This window comes from Drosophila sulfurigaster, chromosome X (genome assembly GCF_023558435.1).
Source record: "Drosophila sulfurigaster albostrigata strain 15112-1811.04 chromosome X, ASM2355843v2, whole genome shotgun sequence".
Classification (NCBI taxonomy): Eukaryota; Metazoa; Arthropoda; class Insecta; order Diptera; family Drosophilidae; genus Drosophila; species Drosophila sulfurigaster.
In genome coordinates this window covers 6327781-6349805 of record NC_084885.1, presented here as the reverse complement: position 1 = coordinate 6349805, position 22025 = coordinate 6327781, and the positions used below count along the sequence as shown (strand labels likewise).

The 22025-nt window shown below is 39.3% G+C and overlaps 1 protein-coding gene and 1 long non-coding RNA gene across 3 annotated transcripts in view; both read left to right on the top strand.

Annotated features, from left to right (window-relative positions):
* Positions 1 to 22025, top strand: part of LOC133847168 (chaoptin) — a 169786-nt gene that overhangs the window by 130547 nt on the left and 17214 nt on the right. For both annotated transcript variants that reach the window (XM_062281994.1, XM_062281995.1), the window contains 2 exons: positions 17115 to 18411; positions 19825 to 20087. In XM_062281994.1, coding sequence (XP_062137978.1) covers positions 17379 to 18411; positions 19825 to 20087 — 1296 coding nt within the window. In that variant the 5' untranslated portion in view covers positions 17115 to 17378. The remainder of the gene's footprint in view (positions 1 to 17114; positions 18412 to 19824; positions 20088 to 22025) is intronic.
* Positions 21363 to 21798, top strand: LOC133848833 (uncharacterized). Its single transcript, XR_009895303.1, has 2 exons — positions 21363 to 21482; positions 21538 to 21798. It is a non-coding gene; the product is annotated as an uncharacterized LOC133848833 (long non-coding RNA).

The following is a 22025-nucleotide window of genomic DNA, read 5'->3' as shown; positions in this document are numbered from 1 at the left end:
CTGCAACTGAACTCTTGCTGAGTTGCTTCGATGTTGTTGCTGTTGCTGTTGTTGTTGTTGTTGTTGCTGATGGCTCTACGATGGGTATGACAGCTAGACACTTGGTCGATAGTTGAGCTGCTCATGATTAATGACACCGAGAAATGGATTTCGTTGCTTTTGTTTGTGCAACTAATTGAGAAATTTACATAGCCAGCCGCACACACACACACACACACACACACACACACACACTCACACACACCTAGTATGGGGTCATGTTTTGTTGCGAGCCTCAAATTCTTTGGTAAATTTCCAGTGGCATTTTCAAAGAAATCAATTTCCATTTTCACATGTTTTCTCTTCTTGTTTTTGTCCCATTCTCAATTTGACAAATTGCCGCTGGAACATTGCATTGAAATGCAGTTGCTGCATTGTTTTAGAATTTCGATTTTTTTGGCATAGGTCAGTCAAGCAGTCAGTCAGTCAGTCAGCTCGATTGGGACAGGTCAGAAAGAGGTCAGGAAACTTGACATAATGCTTAGCGTAGTAATCCCCTGACATTTACACTGCTGTTCTGTGTAAATCCAGACCTTAGCGAATATCTTCAAATCACAATCGCCGTGTTCTCAAGAGCAACCTCTCTGGTTTCCATCCATCCATCGAATTCCCAAGCCACCGTTAAGCTCATCCGCTTACATTAACTTTTTGCGCAATGCCCCAACATACAAAAACCAAATACGAAATACGAAATACAAAATACAAAATACACATCGTCTGCTCCACTCGCTCTTCCTGTCTCTCTCTCTCTCTCTCTGGAATTGGAATTTCATTTCAGTTTCCATTTCGCTGGCGAATGAAGAGAGCGGGAGAGAGGGGAGCTCTGTTGGAGAGGGCTTCAGTTTATTGAAATCCTTAACTTCAACTTGAACATGTTCGAATCCATTATGGTTATTATGAATGGCATGTAGTGTTGTTTTCGTTGTTGTTCTCCTGTTCTCCTTGTTGCTCCCTGCTGCTGCTGCCTCTGTTGCTGCTGCTGTTGCTCCATTGCCAAATTGTATTTCACGCTACTTTTAATTAGCCGCCTCCCAAGTGGCCCTCTCTCTCTCTCTCTTTCATTGCTGCGCCTGCTGTTGTTGATGCTGTTTTTTAGGCCCACATAATGGCCAATTATGCCCACTTGGATTCGGACATAACGCCAGTCTCTCCCCTCTCCCCTCTCTCTCCCTCCCTGCCTCCCTCTCTTGACTGCCTTTGTCTGAGTTTGCTTTTTAATGGTCAAGTGTATTTCGGATGGATATGTCTGTTCTGGCTTTGGCTCAGGCCTTTCCCAAAAATCAAGACTTGCGCATCCAAATAAAAAACGAACAACAACAACAACAGCAACAAAATCAACAAACTTTTATTTCATTTTTTTTTTTTTTTTTTTTTTTTTTTTTGCTGGTACTTTTCCTGCTTCTTCAGCTGCTTCTTGGGCTTTGTCTTGTTGTTGGTACTTTAAGTGAAATCAATTAAAAAATTTCTTTGTCTTTCGAATGTTTGACTTCGTTGGTGCCGAGCATCTTCCAAGTGGCATTTGGAATTCAATGGAAATTAATTTCTTTCTTTTGTTTTTTATTTTAGCTGTCTTGTCCTCCTCCTCCTCCTCCTCCTCGTGACCCCCTCCTTCGCCTCTCTACATTTTGATTTTCACTTTTATTATTTTTGGTATTTTTTCTTCTTCAACATCTTCTCTGTCGTTGTTGTTGTTGTATTTTGTAAGTTTTAATGTTCTCGTTTTCACTTTCAAGGCAAAAGTTTTCTTCAATTTGTTTGTTTGATTGGAAATCATTTGATTTTCGATTTCATGATGCTCGGCAATTACGACAACAAAGCGCATTAATTATAAATTTTGAAGCAAAAAAAAACAAAACACAAAACAAATGCTGTTGAACATGAATATATATTTTATATTCATATATGTTATTTAAAAATGAAGTAGGCAAAAACTGGTGAAATCAATCGAGGGCAAACAAGGCGGAAAAACATTTTACAATTCACATGATAAATCCTTTTCATTTGAAATTTCTCGCCTGGCTCTCGACTGTCAATGTTGTTTCCCAACTTCGAATTGGGATTCCGATACGAGTTCAAGTTCGTCGAGAGTGATGGTGGTGGGGGATCTGAAAGGGGACTCTGCTGCGGCATGCCGGCTCTCTCGATTCATGTCTTTCGTAAGTCAAAACGCAAATTGACAACTTAATGCCATCAAAGTTCAAAGTGCGCACAATAAACCCCGGCAACATGCGTCACCCTGGCATCGCACCCTTCCCCCCGCTCCCGCCACCGACCCTCCTCGACTGCGTTGGCGGCAGCAGCATCGACATTGACATTCAAATCTAAACATAAATAATAACAATGATAAACATATCAACACGTCGACAGCATTGGGCTTGGCCTGGAAGCCGCCGCCAACACACACAAGCACACACACACACACATGCATGCATGCCACCGACACCGATACCGACTTCGACACAGATACAGATACAGATACAACTACAGCAGTAACAGATACAGATACAGAGATGCAGGAGGGTAACATGTTACACATATATGCTCAGATGCCAAATGCCGATACGCAGCGCCAACAACACAAAAAAAAACAAGTAAGAAAGTTACAGTCGAGTGTGCTCGACTGTGAGATACCCGCTACCCATTTTTAATAAAGGCAAAATATTGCGGTATCATTTGCAAAATATACCGAAAATACTAAAACTACTAAAAATATACCAAATGGTATGTTTGGTATATCGATATAGTATATACCATAGACGGCACCATAGACCAGATTGTCGGTCAAAGCAACTAAGAGCCCTAGTAAGTAGGCGTTTTTACCCATACAAAAGTATTTCTTTTATAACTTCGACAATTTTTATCTGATCGCAACCAAATTTTCAGGAATCATAACTACTATAGTTATTATTATATATACCAAAATTCGCAATTCTAGCTTTAATTAATTACGCTTGTTATTCGATTTTTTTGATTTGCGGGGCGGAAGTGGGCGTGGCAAAAATTTGAAACAAACTTGATCTGTGTGCAAACATAACAAATGCTGTCGAAAAAAAATTAAAGCTCTATCTCTTATAGTCTCTGAGATCCAGTGTTTCATATGGACGGACGGACAGACGGACATGGCTAGATCGTCTCGGCTGTTGACGCTGATCAAGAATATATATACTTTATAGGGTCGGAGATGCCTCCTTCTATTTGTTACATACATTTCCTGTCGGCACAAAGTTATAATACCCTTCTACCCTATGGGTAGCGGGTATAAAAAAAAAATATGTGAAAAAAAAGCTGAAAAAAATACAAGAAAAGGGCAACAGCATTTTTAGGATTCTGATGCTTTGGGCCTACAAATCGAATAAAGGCAAAAGAAAACATGGACATGCTCCACAAAAAAAGAAAAGCAAAAGCAGAAGCAGCATCGCAGTGAAAGATGAAGAGAAAAAGAGGAAGAGAGGAAGAGACACTGACAAGAAGAAAAACTGACGCTGACAACGACATGAATTGCAGCGATAAAAGGTTAAAACTTGGGTTACAGCCACATGAAAAGTGGACGGCAATTTGCCAGTCGTCAGGCGTTTTCTTTTTCTTTTTTTTTTGCTTCCTCTCATTTCTGTATTGCCAAAAAAGCATTTGTGAAAAACGAAAGAAAATTCTCAAATACAAAGTTGAAGCAAATGTAATGCACATATTTTGTGTGTGTGTGGACAGTCAAAGAGATTCTCTCGCTCACGATCAAAAGACTTCCCCCCCACCCAACAGGTTAGCCAGCAGAACTACGGATATTTAGTGGCACTGCATAATGAATTTATCTACTTAAGAACTCACTGGCCCAATTCTGATAGTGTCCCCTAACGGCACTTTTTGGCGTCCCATGTCAAAGCGAGCGACCTGCATTTCAAATCGGCCCTTTTGGGCATTCATATACCCTCTAAAATTACCAAATTCACTGTGGGGTGGCATCTCATTTAATGTTAATATAACTATCTGTCATTGAAGTTGGTCACGTAAAAACAAAACGAATTTTGATAGTATATCCAAGTTGCAGCTCGAAAATATAAGTTAGTTTGTTGGGATTTGTTAAATAGTTGAACCAGTACAATAAAAAAGTACAATAACATTTTCGGGAAAACATATTCATTCTTACTTATATAGTAAGAACTTATACCATAAGATTGTAGAACTTATTAAATAGGAAAAATAAATTTTAAATTCTTGAAATTCTTAATTGTGATAAGAGACATGGAAATGCTAACTAAGGAAATGCTGCCAAGTGAATATGCTATAAATTATAGAAAAAGAGCAAAGTCTAATTTGGTATTTATCTAATTATATAATTAGAATTACTTTCAAACAGCTCACACATCGAATTTAATTTAGAAAAAACAATTCAAAACTGAATTTCTAATATTATAAGAATAGTTGAATAAATTTGTATTCTATTTTTATTCTAAATCGAATTTATTTCCCAAAAATATAGAATATTATTTCTTAATAACCTACGGGGTATTTGATAGTCGTTCACTCACTTTTGCAAGACATTTGGACTTGTGTTGGTTTCATTTTCCATATGACGTTACCAAAGTGACGACAAAGTGAAATATTTTCAGCATGATATCTTCAGAGAGCAGGCGAGACACAGGGAGACAGGGAGACAGGCGAATGTTTTGTTGTTGGGCCTGATAACCGAACAAGTCGAGACTGCGACTGCGACTGCGGCGGATACCAAGAAAATCGTGGAAACATGAACCCAAGTGGCGTCGCCATCGCCTCCGACTCCGACTTCGACTCCGTCTAAGTCGATGTCTCGCCCGTTCGCACTGACATTTGAACTTGGCAATGAGTCATCACAAAATCAAAAAAACAAAAAAAAAACAAAAAATGGGAAGAAAAAAAAACGTAAAGAACAAGATACGACTACTTTGGGCATTTGCAGAGGGTTCTCCCAAAAAATAGTTGTTGCTATCGTCGTCGTTGTTGTTGTTGTTGTTGTTACAGCATTTCGTTGACCTTCCAGGAATTTGCTGGAAGAGTCCAGCAACATCAACAGCAACAGCAACAACATCGTTCACTCCCCGTGCCACATCCCTTTGAGTCTCTTCTGTGGTTGTTCTTGCTGTTGTTATGCTCATCCGCTGCCAATTAATAAGTCACTTCACATATTTTTTTGTTATTTTCCATCTTGTATTTTCTATTTTCCATTTGTACGATTTACGATACGATTTACGATCAAGCTGTTTGTTTGTTGGTCCAGTTGGGACACTCGAGTACTCGAGAATTGACGGCAAATAAAGTCGAAAGTCGAAATCCCATCAAGTTGAAAATCTGGTCATTACTCTCGTTTAGCCATTTCAAATGCCCTTCGAGTGTGTCTGAGAGTTTTAGGCATTCTCCTCCAAAAAAACATCTTCAAGTGCACGCCTTTTTTTTCATTTTCATTCTCTTGGATGAAAACATCTTTAACAGCATGCATAGATCTTGCTTATGGCCTTTATTATTTCAATTATCTGCTCAATTGTTTTGCTGCTTTGAACTGCTTTTCAATTCTGAAATTCATTTAATCAAGAGTATTCATTTGATTAAGCATTGCCAAGAGTGCACAATTGAAAGCAGAATTTCCAAAAATATATTCTCTGGAAATATTTTCAAATATGATTCAAGATTTTTTTTACATTTTTGTAATCGAAATTCTTGATTTTATTTATTATACAACATTTTTAGTTGCATCAAGTTGAAATGTCCTCACATGTATGTAAGTGCGATGTCTGGAAAATATTCCAAAAGCAGATGAATCATTCAAAATGATGCCAGGCAATCAATCAAATTGTTCAAAAGTTATTTAATTGAAACATTTCCCATATTTATTTGGATATTTGTACAATCATTTCCCATAGACTTTCCTAAACAGGAAAAGTAAATACAAAATAAATCGGAATGAATGCTTCCTTTTCCTTTTCGTTTCCCTCATTCTGCATTCTTTTATTTTCGGCGGAGTCAAAGGAAATATGAATTTTCATTTTCCTTTAAGCCAATTTAAGTATCTCCATTTGTGTGCTCCCTCTGCATATTCCATATTCGATATACTATATTGCCTAGAGCAGAACATGCCGCTGTTGACCTTTCGACATCACGATATAATAACAATAACAATAATAATCAAAATAATAATATGAATTTGATGCGCATAAATGTCATTTTAAGTAAAAATAACTTCATTTCTTGTTAATAGGTATAACTAATATGGGCGCCAACGTGGGCGTGGCCCAGCCCCCATGGCCATAAGGCAATGGAGCTGTTTTCCCTTTCCCCTCCCGTGGTCACGCCGCTTCACTTGTTGTGGTCAACAACTAATTATAATCAATTCTAATCGCCTTTAAATTGCTGCTTTTACTACACGAAGTCGCTGCCTTTTCTGGGCCGCACTTTAAAAGGTGGTGTTGTTGTTGCTGTTGTTGCTGCTGTTGTTGCTGCTGCTGTGCTGCGGCTTCCGCCTTGCAGGAGTTGGCTGCAATTGCCGCACGCGCCACCAACGTCTTACCATCAGTAACAACAACAACAATAACAACAACAACAGCAATAACAACACCAGCAGTTGGCCATTTCGATTTTTCTTCTCTTGGCCTTTTCGAGATGTTGTTGCTGTTGTGTTTGGCTCTTCAGTATGTGCACGTAACTTCTTTATACCCTATCGAAGAAATATATTCTTACATTGCTGTCCAATGTGTAACAAATATCTTTTAATACGAGTATTTATTCCTTAGACAATGCATTTGCTTTTTTCTGCCTTTGTATTCTTTAAATGGCAAAGTGTTATTATTAAAACATATCATAGCTTCAGCTGTTGATCAAATGTTTTATATATACCAGAACTTTAGCATACAACTTCCATAGCTATGGCAATCATTTATCTTTCGTAAAAAAAAAAACAAGATAACCCATTTTTAATGAAAGCAAAACAGTGCTGTATTAATCTTAAAATATGATACCGCAAAAATTCAAAATGTATTTATACTAAAGGCCACATTTGGTATATTGTTATAGTACTATATTAAAAATATACCATATAGTGCAAAAATTTACCAGATTGTCAACCAAAGCAATTAAATTCCCTAGTAAGTAAACCCTAAAAAAGGCTTTTGAGTTTTTTGATGTATTGTCATGCATAGTAAAAATCAATTATAAATTAAATACTGTCAAATGATAGCATGAAGTACTGACAGATTATATACCAAAGTCACATTTATATATTCTAACTAAATTTTATTGAAACAATATAAAAATCTAAAATTATGATGATTCCGATTTTTTGTATAATATTTTACTTCTTAAATTTACCAATTTATAAGTAAACTGCACGTTGCAAGGGTATTTAAGCTTCGTTGCTTATTTTATATATATAGATTTTTTTTTTTGCTTTGCCAGTTTCAGTAGCATTTTGTTTTTATGGGCTTTTGGCTTTTCCGCTTGGTTCTATTTTGAACAGCAGCTGCTTATGGCCTTAAAGCGAAACGACATGGCCAAAATGAAATGAAACGAGACGAAACGAAACGAAACGGAATGAAACGAAAGCATTTCCAGATAGTATTTTCAATAGAAATCTAGCAGAAGCTACTCCAACAGAAGCCAAGTGAAGTGAAGTCGCAAACGCACTTCGTAGTCGAAGTGGAAGTCAAAGTCAAGCCATTGGAACCCATTGGGCAACCGCAATGTGTCAGTTTAACACGACAATCTACTTAAAGAGCGACCCGCATATGGACACTGACAGCGTCAGGATGAGGATACCAAAAACTCGACGGTGGCAGGGGTTGAGAGACAGAGAGAGAGAGAGAGAGAGAGAGAGAGGTTGGGGTGGCATCCCTCATCCCTCTCATGCGTTGTCGCTGTCAAATTGACATTTTTCATTTTCGCTTAAAAACCACAAAAACCGCCAGATTGTTTGTCTTAACAGCGGCTGGCATTCCGGTGCTGTCAATCACGGCTGATGTGACTCACTTCCCGTTTGGTCCAGGCTTCGATCGAGGCGAGACAGAGAGAGAGAGAGAAAGAGAGAAAGAATGAGAGCGAGAGAAAGGGAAGCCGATTTTCTCGCCCTACCCATTTGAACTTGATTTGATGTTGGAATTTATAGCAGGCTGGCAAACAACAAAAAACCAACGCAGACACCAGGCGCTAATGTTTCCTGTCAGAGCAGGGAGCTGGCCAATTACCCACACTCCATACACACACACACATACGCACACACATGCTTGATAGGGAAACCTATTGCACTATGGAGAATTCGTTCACTTTTTTGCATAAATTATTAACTTGCAATTAAAGTCGCTTGAATAGGACTAAAACTCTTTCCACCCTCATCACAATTTATCGATTTTTTTTTGTAGAGCGTTACTTAATATATCCTGTAATATATGTAATTCTTATCACCCTCGCTTTTATTAACTGATTATTTTCTTTTTTAAATGTTGCTTAATATATGCTTCATTTGCAACTACTAAAATGACATTTGACATTTGATTTATTATTATTTCATTCGCAATTATTTTACCATTTTTTGACGTAATTTAATAATTTCCTAATGCAACGAATTATTTCTAAATATTCGTTGTGTTGTTTTTCATATCTTCATTTCACACAGCGCATCCACAAATTTATATATTTCCAGTTTAATTAAAATGTTACTTAATATACGCTTCAACATTGTTAAAAAAATGTAATTGGAGAATCAAACTATGTATTTATTGGTTGTAACTCGGAATTATTTCAGAATGGAGAATTTGCACATTTTTTGCGTGTTTTTTATAGTTTATTCTGTACAACTCCCATTTCACATTTATTTAATACAAAACTTTAATTCGATTAATTAAACCCGCTATCCACAGGGAATATATTTATAATTCCAGATTTACTTCGAGTTTTAGTTGCTTTGTCTGACAATCTGGTATATTTTAGTATTCTACCATATTTCGAATGTGGTATAAAAATGTGGTATATTTTAGGAATAATACCGCACTGTTTTGGTTTAATTAAAAATGGGTTGCGGGTATCTCGCAATCGAGCACACTCGACAGTCGCTTTCTCACTTGTTTTATTTATTTTCTATTTCAAAATTCTACAAATAATCGCTGAACGAGAAAAGCAAAGTCCAAAGTCGACATCTTTCAAGGACTTGATAGCAGAAAGACGCTTTCTTTTCTTTAAAGTTTGCCAATTTGCCCATGGTGCATCATTTGCTTTGGCCATTCACACGTTCGAAACTTTCAGTATACAACATTCGACTTTTCACCGAAATGCGTTGTGTCCCCCCTCAATTTGATGAATGGGCTGTCACTCTGCTGCCAGGGTTGCCAAATCTAGCCGGTGTCGATAGTCAAAACAATGCCACAAACAGATTGAAGGAAAGAGAGACAGAGAGAGAGAGAGAGAGAGAGAAAGAGAGCAAAGATCAAGGCGCAGTTGCATGCCACACAGTGTTGCACGCGCCAGCGATTCAAGGAAATCTTTTGCTGTTATCACTTTGCCAAAGCTGTTGATGATGCTCTGCTCAACATGACCAAATTGACTGCCAGCGCTGCTGAAGTAGGTAAGCAGCATGCACCCCAACTGTTGCCTCCTCCTGCTGCTGCATCCACAACTTCTACTTCAACTTCTAGTTCTATATGCAGCCAACATCCAGTTAGAGCTGCAACAACCCGCTGCCTTTCTTCCCCCTTGGCAAGTTGTTGCTTTCGTGTGTTGTTCAAATTAAGTAAAAACCCATATCAAGGCATTGCCAATGTGAGTGTGAGTGTGTGTGATGGGCGGGCAGCCAAGGGGCGTGGTCTGGGACACTACAAGCGCCTCTGTCCATGTATGTATGTGTGTGTGTGTGTGTATGTGTGCAGTCAGTATCTGTTATGTAATAGCATGTTACGTGTATAACTTTTATTATTATGATTATACTTTTGCTTCTGCTTCAACTATCATGAGTTTGTTGTTGTTGCTGCTGCTGCTGCTGTTGCTGTTGCTGCTGTTCTATTGCTACTTCGTGTGGCTGTTGCTGTTGTTGCTGCTCCTATATGGAGGTACAGCCAAAGCTGTAGCTGGATCTGGAGCTGCCTGCTTGTGGAGATACGTGAAAGTCACGTGAGTCATTAAAATGAAATAGCAGTAGGCAGCCCAGCAAGAGAGAGAAAGAGAGCAAGGGCAGCAGATAGAGAAGCTTGAGAAGGAGACGAAGGGGGACAGGAGAGGCAGACTGACAAGCCACTTGGTAGCAGGAGAGAGAACGAGGGCATCAAACAGCAAAGTTGGGCACACAGTGTACACAGCAAAGGCAAACACAGGTGCTCAGTCGCTGTCTCTCCTCCTCTTTCCCACTCTCTCTCTCTCTCTCTCTCTCACTCACTCTCCATCTCGCTCGCGCTGGCTGTCCCTGCTGTGAATGATGAGCTGCTTACTACTATTAACAAAGTTGTTTGTTGTTGCTGCTGTTGTTGTTGTTGTTGTTGTTGTCGTTTCGGTTCTCTAATTTTGTGCTCTGTTCCTTTAAACTCTTCTTTTTGCTATCTGTTTTATGATTTACTCCCTTTGTTCTTTATGCGCTGTCAACGCTAATGTTATCTCCGAGCTGAAGCTTTGAGCCTGCCACAACTATGCTGTACTTGCATTTGGCGTGACAGATCAGAGCAGCAGTCACAGTTACAGTGACACAGCAGAGTCGCAGTTACAACAATATGTAGTAACATAACTGCAAACATAAATTTAATTATTATAGTCACAGTTACGTGGCAAGTCACAGTTACAGTTCAAGTCACAGTTACAACTTAATTTACAAAATGTAGCCAAAATCAGAGCCCCAATTCACAGTTACTTAACCAAGTCGTAGTCACAGTTACATTTGCAAGTTACAGTTACATTTCAAGTCACAGTTACAGTTCACGTCACAGTTACAGTTCATGTCACAGTTACAACTAAATTTTAAAATTTAGACAAAATTAGAGCTCTAATTCACATTTACTTAACCAAGTCGTAGTAGTCGCAGCTACGTTGCAAGTCACAGTTACAACTAAATTTAAAAAATGTTGCCAAAATCAGTGCCCCAATTCACAGTTACTTAACTAAGTCGTAGTCACAGTTACATTTGCAAGTCACAGTTACAGTTCAAGTCACAGTTACAACTAAATTTACAAAATGTTGCCAAAATCAGAGCTCCAATTCACATTTACTTAACCAAGTCGTAGTAGTCACAGTTACATTTCAAGTCGCAGTTACAGTTCAAGTCACAGTTACAACTAAATTTATACAATGTAGCCAAAATCAGAGCCCCAATTCACAGTTACTTAACCAAGTCGTAGTCACAGTTACATTTGCAAGTCACAGTTACATTTCAAGTCACAGATACATTGCAAGTCACAGTTACAGTTCAAGTCACAGTTACAACTAAATTTACAAAATGTAGCCAAAATCAGAGCCCCAATTCACAGTTACTTAACTAAGTCGTAGTCACAGTTACATTTGCAAGTCACAGTTACATTTGCAAGTCGCAGTTACAACTTAATTTACAAAATCTAGCCGTAATCATAACCCCTCTTCAATTAGTTAACGAAATCACAGTCGCAGTTACAATAGTCAGTCACAGTTACAACTCGATTTTCACAGTTACACACTGCAGTCGCAGTCCTTGACTGTGAAGTAACATTTTCAATGCCCAGTCGCAATTAGAATCACTTTTAAGTCGCAGTCACTTTCACAGTCACAATTGCAGCCGCAACTCACTTTTGCTCTGCGTGTTATTGCCAACGTCATCGTCGACATTAGAGATCGTCATCGCCGTCATTATTATAGCCAGTTGTTGTTGTAGTGCTTTTGCCTAGGGCAACTGGATTTGTAATTGCAATTAATTTTGAGAGTCAGTCTTGTGGGCACATCCAAACACACACATACCATACTCGACGAGAGCACAAGCTTTGCCCCGCTGTGCTTCATTCATTCACTCTGCCAACTCATCCTCGTTCTGGCTCCAAGTCTGACTCTGACTCTAACTCTAACTCTGACTCAGTGTCGAGGTCTGGGACTTTGACTGGACTGGACTGGGCAGCAGCTAAAAAGCTGCAGCTAATGACTTTCACTGCTTAGATCAGAGTGCTGAGATATGTATAGAAAGTAAGATCGATTACTTTCAACGCTGCTTGTTATCGTTTAAAAGAAATTCATTGAGTACACAAATTTTTGATTCTGGCATGAATAATTCAATTGAAGTTTGAGCAACGCTTTCAACACACACTTTTATCGATTCTATACTATATTTTTTAAATATCGAATTCAATAACTTTTCTTTTGCTCTTTATGAGCTGTAATTAAATGAAAGAGGAGGCCTACAAACTTCGTAGACTGTGTTATCGATAGCACACTCATAAGTTTCTGCCAGCCTTGCTTACCCGTCATCTAATTTGCATCTTCTACGTTCACACAAACAAACACAGGTATACTCGTATGTGACATGCAGATACTTTAATTAACACACAGTTGGGTGCCATCGAGAAGCAATGAGGCTATCCTAGATATTGAATATCGGTTAGAAATGGGATGCCAATGAAAGGGTTTAATATACAACATGCAATGCTTTTGTTCCTGTTGCTGCAATTAATTTGCATATTTGTGTGCATCTCTCTCTCTCTCTCCCTCTCTCTCGTTCTGTCTCTCTCTCTCTCTCTTCGCAGTGTGTAAATTGCACTGTTCTATGATATTCTACTTTACTATACTATACGATATTCATATTCACATTTTGGCTTATGCAGTGCAACGATGCATTCAACTGAGCAACATGCATAAAAATTTACAAAATTCATTCCATTGACTAACTGACTGACTGACTGACTGACTGAATGGCTGTCTGGTTAGCTGGCGAGTGTGAGCCTCAGGGTTGCATTCATAGCCCTGGGTCAGCGTGTCCTGGCATAAATATGATGTAATATGCACATTTATTAAACAACAAAAGAAGCTGTAAACAGTTGTTCGTGAGCAACCGTGACTAGAGATGCTCTCCATATGCATAAAATAATGTGAAACTGTGACTCTGCACAGCCACTGTGACTTATAATGATGATAATCAACGAAAGAGTTATTATAAATAACTTAACATATTGTATACTATATTATTTAATAGCCTTTACTTACCATGAGTTTGCTTTTGTTTTCCGATATGACAGCTTCGCAAATATTATTAGAAAACTTTTTGACTTTAACTTTAAAATCTTCGTATTCCGTTTCATTTAGTAAATTATGAGCTTAAGTTTATGTCACAAAGAGTTGGTTGCTAATAGGAATTCTTCACTTGTTTTACGTCAACAAAATAAGAGTTAGTGATACAGCAGTTACTTTTAGAATAGCAGTTACTGTGATGTAGCAGTTCTATCCAAAAGTCGCGCATCTCCAGTTAAAAGGGCGAGACATTTGCTGCCGAGATGTGGATAGAGAGAGAGAGAGAGCGAGAGAGGGATGAAGGACTGAGAGAATGAAAGGGAGAAACGTATCATGGGCAACAATTGAAACAAAACAAAAGACACCAAACGTTGGACAGTTAATAACGTTTGGGCAATTAACTGGAATTGTGGCCACATTGGCCATTTATTAATGCATATGCCTATTTATTTATTTGCGAGTGTTAAATGAATCGACACTGAATATTTGATTTCAGTCAATTGCCGCAATTCGTTACGATTTCATTGCACATTTTCGTTACACAATTAACATTCAATTAATTACACACGCACATAGAGAGAGGAGATACAGAGCACAAATGTTGCAAGTATAGAGATATTAACTGAAGTCACATCGATGCTGTGTGTCGATGCTGAGATCTTTTTGGTCAGACAATTGAATTGCCAACCTGCTGACCCATTCAATGACAACGACAACGGCAACGGCAACTACTGACCAACAACAACAAGTCTCGCTCTCAGCAGAAATTTTGTGGCAACAAAACTGAAGTTGTCATGGCCACTAATTGAAAGTGCCAGCGGGGGATGATAAACAGGACATAATAGTAAGCACAAAAAACAAAATAAAACACACACAAAACGAGAAAAGACAAAACTACCAACTGAACCAGCTGTGCAACAAACACTAAGCACTGAACATCGAACACTGAACACTGAACACTGAATTGAAGTCTCAGGCCTATTGAACATCTGGGAGAGTTCGTTGAAAGCGAAAGCAAATTCAACCAATTCCTCCCCTGGGGCAGGTGTCGTGTCACACGGCACGGCACTGGGACAAATGCACAATTTCCAATTTGGCTTACAAAACACTAATTCCATTAATGCCTTTCATTCATTTTCATTTTGAGTAAGTAACTCTTTCTTTTTGCTTGTCGATAATCTGAATACCAACTGGCATCTCTCTCAGCAAACATTTCTTGTATCTAAAGCTTCAAATCTAACCTGTGCTGGTCTATGCTTGTGTTAATGATAATTCTCTGAAAGAGTCGAAAATAAATATTCAATAAAGCAGCTATGGCAATCAAGTAAAATATACATATTTGGAAAAATTCCGACTTTAAAAGCTTCAAGTTGTATCTTTAAAATTCGCAACGTTTTATTGCTCGTTTTTAAAGAATGTGTTTTGCGGTTTTTGCTACCAGATTTTTGTGCAACCCAATTTTTTGGGTGGGGGGGAGAGAAAATTCGCGGATAAAATATTTGGCAGCACACGACCTTCGCGTTCAGTCTCAGGTTTCCGTAGAGTGTGTTTTTCGACGACCGGCGAAAATCAAATATTTTATACAGTTTATTTTTCATTTCACATGCTCCATTTTTTTTTTTTTTTTTTTTTTGCATTGCATTTTTTTCTCGCTTCTCATTTTTCTCGTTTTATTTATTTATATTTTGTGTGTGTGTGTGTGTGTGTTTTTCGTGGCATGTTTTTATGTGCATTTTCTGGCGTTTTAGCTGCGACTACCGGAAATATGGAATAATTAATATTCGGTTCGTTGTTGCAATTCTACGTCTTCTTATTTTATTTCCATTGCTCACTTACTTCATTTGCTCGCTGTGGCTCACTCGCTTTTATTTTTATATTTTATTGTGCAAAAACGAAATTTCCGGCTAAGGCGACTAGCAATTTGGTAGCCTGGCCAAAAGCCGTCGACGGCATTAGCTGCCATAATTTTAATTGCGTTTAATGGCGCAGGAATTGAATGCGAATGTCGAAAGTCGAGACGGGCGAAGATGAGGCGGACAACGACAGCAACAACAGCAGAGCAAGAGAAAAAAACGCATTAATTAGAAAACGAGCAGCAGGAAAGCAAATGATGGAAAGCAGCAATAGGAGCAAAAGGACAACAAAAAAAGAAGAAGCGGAAAGAAGAGAAAGCCAAAGTAATAAAATAATAACAATATACATAGCATGCCAACGTGACCGACACGACACTCCTCCCAAAGAAAAAAAATACAAAAAAAAAACCGAAAGCGAAAGAAAAACCCCAACATCGCCGCCCACAGACGGACCAACATTGGACACCCCAGAAAGGCAGTAAATTAGGCGCTCGAGACTAAATACCCGCGAAATTCACGCACTTGACACAAATTCCTTTGGGGCGGATGGCATTAAAATTGAAAAAAAAAAAGTGAAAATAAAATTATAATAACAAGTTGGATTGCGCTCAGGAGCGTAATGAGAACTCTAAAGATGCTCTGTTTGGAATGAATTCCAGCACAACTAACAATCGTAATTAAATTTCAAGAATTCTCAGACACTATTTGAAACTTTGACTCAGAGAATAACTAGTGAATTGATAGTAGAATAAGCAGGATAAACTCTTCATTTCCTACACAATAGCTTAATTAATAAATCAAATTAATTAGCACATCATACCCTACACACCACATTTGCCGGGGTGTAATATATAAAAGGACGAAAAGTGCACAAAAAGTGCGGTAAAAGCACGCAAGAAAATAATTCATAATAATGCTGAACTGGCGCTGGAATTTGGAATGGGATTCGGAATGGTAACGGGGATTGCAGATTGAGAAAAGTGGGTGGCGGGTGACGAATGGGAAGGGGAAGGGGAGCTGTTGTAGAAATGCTGAGTGGCTGTAGCTGAGTGGCAGGACAAAATGGCGACCGCCATGGCGGAAGTGCGCGCAAATGACAAAACGCTGTTAGCCCAAAATGTTGGCCAAGAAAACGGCAGACGACCAAAAGCAACAACAACAACAACAAAAACAAGAACAAGGAGAAGAGCAAAGCAAGCAGATGGAGAAGGAGAAGGATTCGCCAAGGAGCCAAACTCAAGGAACAAAATGTCCTTAAATGGGTTGAAAGTGCGTCGGTCGAAATTGCCTAACTGCATAAATGGAAAATATGCAACGAAAACAAGCCAAAGGCGAAACGTAAACCCAAAATGCAGAAGCAAGTGCACACAAAGGGGACGCAACAAGGGAAATGCAGAGGAAATAAGTAAAACAATAAGAAATTCAATGACAGTTTCCCAAAGCGGTTCTCTTACAAATTAAACTTCTTTGGGCGTTTCTGTTGATTGTTTTTGAAAATAAAGCAGCATAATAATTATTTGCACTACAAATAGAATACAAAAGAAAACGGCATTACTTTAATCACAGTTTATTATTGCAGTAAGATAACAAATTCATTTTAAGGAATTTATCATTTCATTTCTTATTTTTTTAATTATATCTCATATTGTTTTTTTTTTACAACATTTTATTTGTAATACTTGAAACTAGCTCTATTACTTTTTTGTTATAATTTTCTATAATAAAAATTTGTAAAATATAAATAAAATTAAAAAAAAAAATAAAAGAAAATAGAAGATTTTTTGAATTTTAACAGTCAAATAGAGTAAAGAATAGATATTTGTAAAATATATGAATAATTTTCTCTCTATAATAATATCTCTTTCTATATCTTTGGCCAAACAACTTCACGACAATCTCGCTTCTCTCATTCAGCAACTACAACAAAGTAGTTGAAATAATTTATTTAGAACGCAGCGTTGAAAATTGCGAGCACTTTTATTTAATGCACACACTTTACACTTTAATAGCTGAATTTAATGACAATTTCACTTGCTCTTTCACTTGCAGATGGCGAGCGTTTAAAAACGCGCGGGAAACGCGCGCGACATGTGACAGCAGCCAAGAGGAGGAAAGAGTGAAAAACGACAGACAAAAAAAAAACAAGTAGAAGAAGAAAATAATAGAAAAACAAATGAAATATAAAAACGGCAATGGAGCCACACACTGATTGAGAGCAGCAACAGCACAAAACACAGAGAAAATACTAAAATCACACACAGCGAGAAATATACTGAGAGAAAGGGAAGAAGAGTGGGCAAATCGAAATCGAAAATGTGCAACGGCAGCAACCCAAACACGGCGACAACTGCTGCAACGCTCACAAACTTATTAGCGAAATGCACGAAGTCAACAAGCAGCCACCACAGCAACAGCAACAACAACAACAACAACTGCAACGACATTGGCAGCATCAACGCTAGCAATTGTCAGCAGAGAAGTCGCATGCAAGTGCCAACAGGAGCTGAAGTTGGAGTCAGAGTCAGAGTCGGAGTCACAGTTGGAGTTGCTGAGCTGGCAGGCGGCAACGAAGAGCCACAAAAACAACGAGCAAAACGTCAAAACATGCAGCAGGAACAGGAAGAGAAGCAGCAGCAGCAGGACGACCAAGAGCAGCAGCAGCAGCAGCAGCAGCAGCATAATCAGCGGCAACATCAACAACGTCAGGAACAAGGACATCAAATAAAGCAAATGGCAGCGGGGACAAATGGAGAGGCAGTCGCCGTTGCGGCAGCCAAAGTACATGAACACAAACACGAATTTGGACGAGACCAAGAACAACGTCGTCTAAATTGCAATAATGTTACCAGACTGCAGCCTCAGCAGCAGCAGCAGCAGAAGCAACGACAGCAGCCACGACAGCAGCAACATCATTTGAAGCTGCAGCAACGTAGCTGTCCCTCGATGCTGCTGTGGTTGACGCTGCTAGCGACAGCAGCAGCAGCAGCAGCTACAACTACAACAGCAACAGCAACAGCAACCAAACCAACAGCAACACCTTCAGGAGCAGCAGCAGCAACACTTGTTCAGCGCTCCGCCCGCTCGCTAAGCATCGGTCACAATGGTCTTGGCAGTGGCATCAGCAGCAGCAGCATCATGGGCCACAGCAGCAGTGGCAGTGGCATTGCCAGTGGCAAGACAGGCAATGCACGTGAATTGCACTACGAGCTGAGCAGCGGCAGCGGCAATCTAGCAGCAGCAGCAGCAGCTGGAGCCGGCGGCAATGGCGTCGGCGGTGGAGCAACGGGCATCGAATGTCCCAGCTTCGATGATAGCTCGGCCTGTCCTTGCTACAAGTTCGAGGATGGTAAGTGCAAATGTGCCATAGAGACGAGAGAGAAGGGAGTGGAAGATGGGGGGGAGCAACTGGACGAAGGAGCAACCAAGCGAACTAATTAAACGCATCAAAGCCGGAGAGCCAGAGCAAAGTTTATTGCACCCAAAACGTGTGGACAAGCACAATAACAAATCACGACATGGCCATCCCCCCCCCTGATCCACAGCTTTACCCCCTGTCACTTGTCTGTCTCCGTGTCTCCCTCCTGTCTGTCCGTCTGTCTGTCTGTCTGTCTGTCTGTGTGCAGATTGACCACCATTTAAACACCAACACATGCTCTGCATGCCAAGATTGTTTACTTTGACACCAGAGCAGCATCAGCAGTGACATCAGCATGTGTCCTAACACACACACCTCGCCTCCACCGCTTAACGTCCCTTCCTCCGTCTAGTATCGTCCCTCTGGGCCAGGAAATGCACTGGCAGTTGAATAAACACACCACATGGACTCATAGTTAACCAACGAGCCGAACCTAATGCATTAGATTAATCGCCTCTAAAACAGAGAATTCCCACAAGCATGAGCTTTAGCCGTTTAAAGATTACAGCATTATTAATATGTCGTGCAGCTTTTGCCGTTGGCAACTAAAGCTTTTGATTAATTCTAGCTGACTAAAAAGCTGACATAGACCAGAGTTTGGGGGTAAGCTCAAGTAACTTGCTCAGAACTTGACAATTAAAGCACTTTAAGGAGATACTTCACAAAAAGTAAATAACATAGTTTAAACTTAAGGAATTATCAGAAAGTAAATGAAATGCATTTCATGAAATATTTATTTCTTAAACATTAGTTGTAGCCAGAGAAAGGGAACACTTTAGATTAGCCAGTGTTTGAGTGTTTTAAAAATACGTTAGTGTTAACTTAAATTATTTAGAAATACGTTAGTGTTAACTTAAATTATATTTAATCTTCTTAATTAAATAAATATAAATTAAACTAACAATACTAACAATATATACATATGTACATATAAATAGCATAGCTGACTTTAATGTGCTTTTAGTCGCTTTATATATCCTCCAAGATTTACGTATATATACACAATAATCTGTTATCTTACACCCTCGCACTTGTGTCTGTTTATTCAGGCGCTTCTTTGTCCAGTTTTTGCCAGTCAATATTCAAATATGCCCAACACTCCCCTTGGGCTGTCGATTTGTTTGTGTTGTTGTTGCATGGGGCGCTATTAACTAATAACAAGTTGCTGCAAGGATAATAACATGCAATAGATTACAATGATCTGCTCATTGTTATGCAATGCCACTCAAGCTTCGTTATTGAAATGCGAGGCACATAGAGTGAAGTAGCCTGCTCAATTTTGATTTGTGCTTGGCATCTTGATCCAGTTTGTTCATCTTCTCCTTTTCGTATACCTTTTTGCAGGCCTCTTCCTCGAGTGTCCGGGCACCACGGCGCTGTCGCTGCGCTCAACACTTGAACGCATCTCGGCTCCGATACACTCGCTGTCCATCTACGATTTCGATAGATCGGTGACCTCGCTCTCGCAGGACGTCATCCAGCCGGGTGTGCATATACGGCATCTGCAGTTCTCCCATTCGCACCTCGAGGCTCTCAAGGAGAGCAGTTTGCGTAATTTGCGCGGCAGCCTCGAGTCGCTCAGCATTGTCAATGGCAAATTAACGCAGGTAAGCAGCTAATAAATCAAATTGCGTATCCGCCACGTTCGACTCGTTGCATTTGTAACATACCAGCAATATATGCGAATGTGTGTGTATGTGTGTGTATGTGTATGTGTGTGTGTGCGGTGGCAAGTGCCACTCAGAAAGATAGCGAGTAAACAGCACTCAGCACTGTCGCTTGAGTGGAGTGAAAAATGAACAAAAATGGGGCAAAGTCAGACACCAAAATAATTGCATGCAAATTTATGGCTCTTCACAACAATTTGCTGCTGCTGCTGTTGCTGCTGCTCGTTGCCGTTGCTGCTGCCAGTCACTTGTGCAATATGCTTAGTGTCATGCTGCTGGCAGCAACACTCACCCACTCAAAGACGCTCCGGAAATGCGGTCGTAACCTAACTAACGGTGTAACAATCATTTGTGACCCCAGCTCGCGTTGCATCACGCAAACAAAAAGCAAAAAAAAAAAGACAGCTGCACAAATTACTTTGAATATATTACGAGCAGGTAAAAGTAAAACTTGCCTGCCACAAATGTTGGTACAGAAGAATTACTTTTTTTTTTAGATTTAAAGATTAATTAAGTAATTGATCCAGTACAACAAAAACATAGTACCATAACAATAAATTATAGGCAACTTTAATTTCATATCATGAAGAGTAATAGAATTGAACTGAAGCATCTTACAAATTTCACGCTCATATGAGGACCAAAAGAAATGAATTCAATCATCTTACAGATTATGCCTAGAAGTATGCAATTATATTTGACATGTCTCAGCGTTTGCTAAAATTACATTGCATACTTTAAAAACTCAACCTGGGAGAAGAAAACGTGACCGTGCTGTCAACAGCATTATTAGCCTGCTAACATGTTGCGAATAGAACCAAAAACATTCAGTTGATTTCGAAATTCGAGTATGCAAATTAATTGAATGATAAACTAGATCATTTATGAAGCGTAAACATAATTGTGAAATATAATTTATATTCTCCTGTATGAAGTAATATGTAATTGTATACTTTCTTTTATTATCTTATTTTATCAAAGAATTTATATTTGTATTTGTTTCGTTCACCAGTAGACACAAAAACAACTATGACACAACGATTGCAAAGCTCATCGCGCTCTTAATTTTTCAGCCCTCTTTTAATGCTGCTTTCGTTAAACACTGCAATTTGCTGGAGTTTGAATAATGTAACTTTAATCACTCGCCTTTAGTTATTCTTTGAACCCGGTCTGCAATAGCTGTCATTTTATAACCTTAGAACAATATAGAAAATATTTAATTCGTAGTGTTTCATTTGCTACTACTATTTTTACAAAAAGTTATGCATTTGTTCATTTATAAAATTCTCTACTTCATATTATACAATAGCTATATGAAGCTGCATTCTTTCAATCGTAAATATAACTTTTAACAACATTTGTGGACTCTTCAATATTATCCAAAGCTTAGGTGAATGCTATGGGAAATAATAACAAGAAGAGGTGTGGAGGAGCGGTGTCGATGGCGGTGGCGGTGGCGGTGGCGATGGTGCAGCCAGAGCTAATTAGCAGCACCAACATACGGCGCCAATAATGTTCAACAAAGTTGGGCAACCGAAAAAATGCAAATGGCTTTCTAAGCCATTAAATTTGGAAAACAGCCGCCACAGCAGCAGCAGTAGCATCAGCAGTGGCAGCAACGATGGCAACAAACAGTGGCAGAGGCAACAAAGCAAGCACCACCAAGCGGTGCTTCGGCAGCCATAAAAAGTAATTTGCCGCCGCGAAATAACAAACGAGCCAAAGCCAAAAACAATTCCGTTCAATAAAATAATTTTTGCCGAGCAGCGGCGGCGACGGAGACGGCGACGAGCTGAAATCCAGCCAGGCGGAAACATGTGTTAAAGGCGCTGCTGCGCCTGCCACGCCTCCTTCACAACCCACAGCCTCCATCACAGA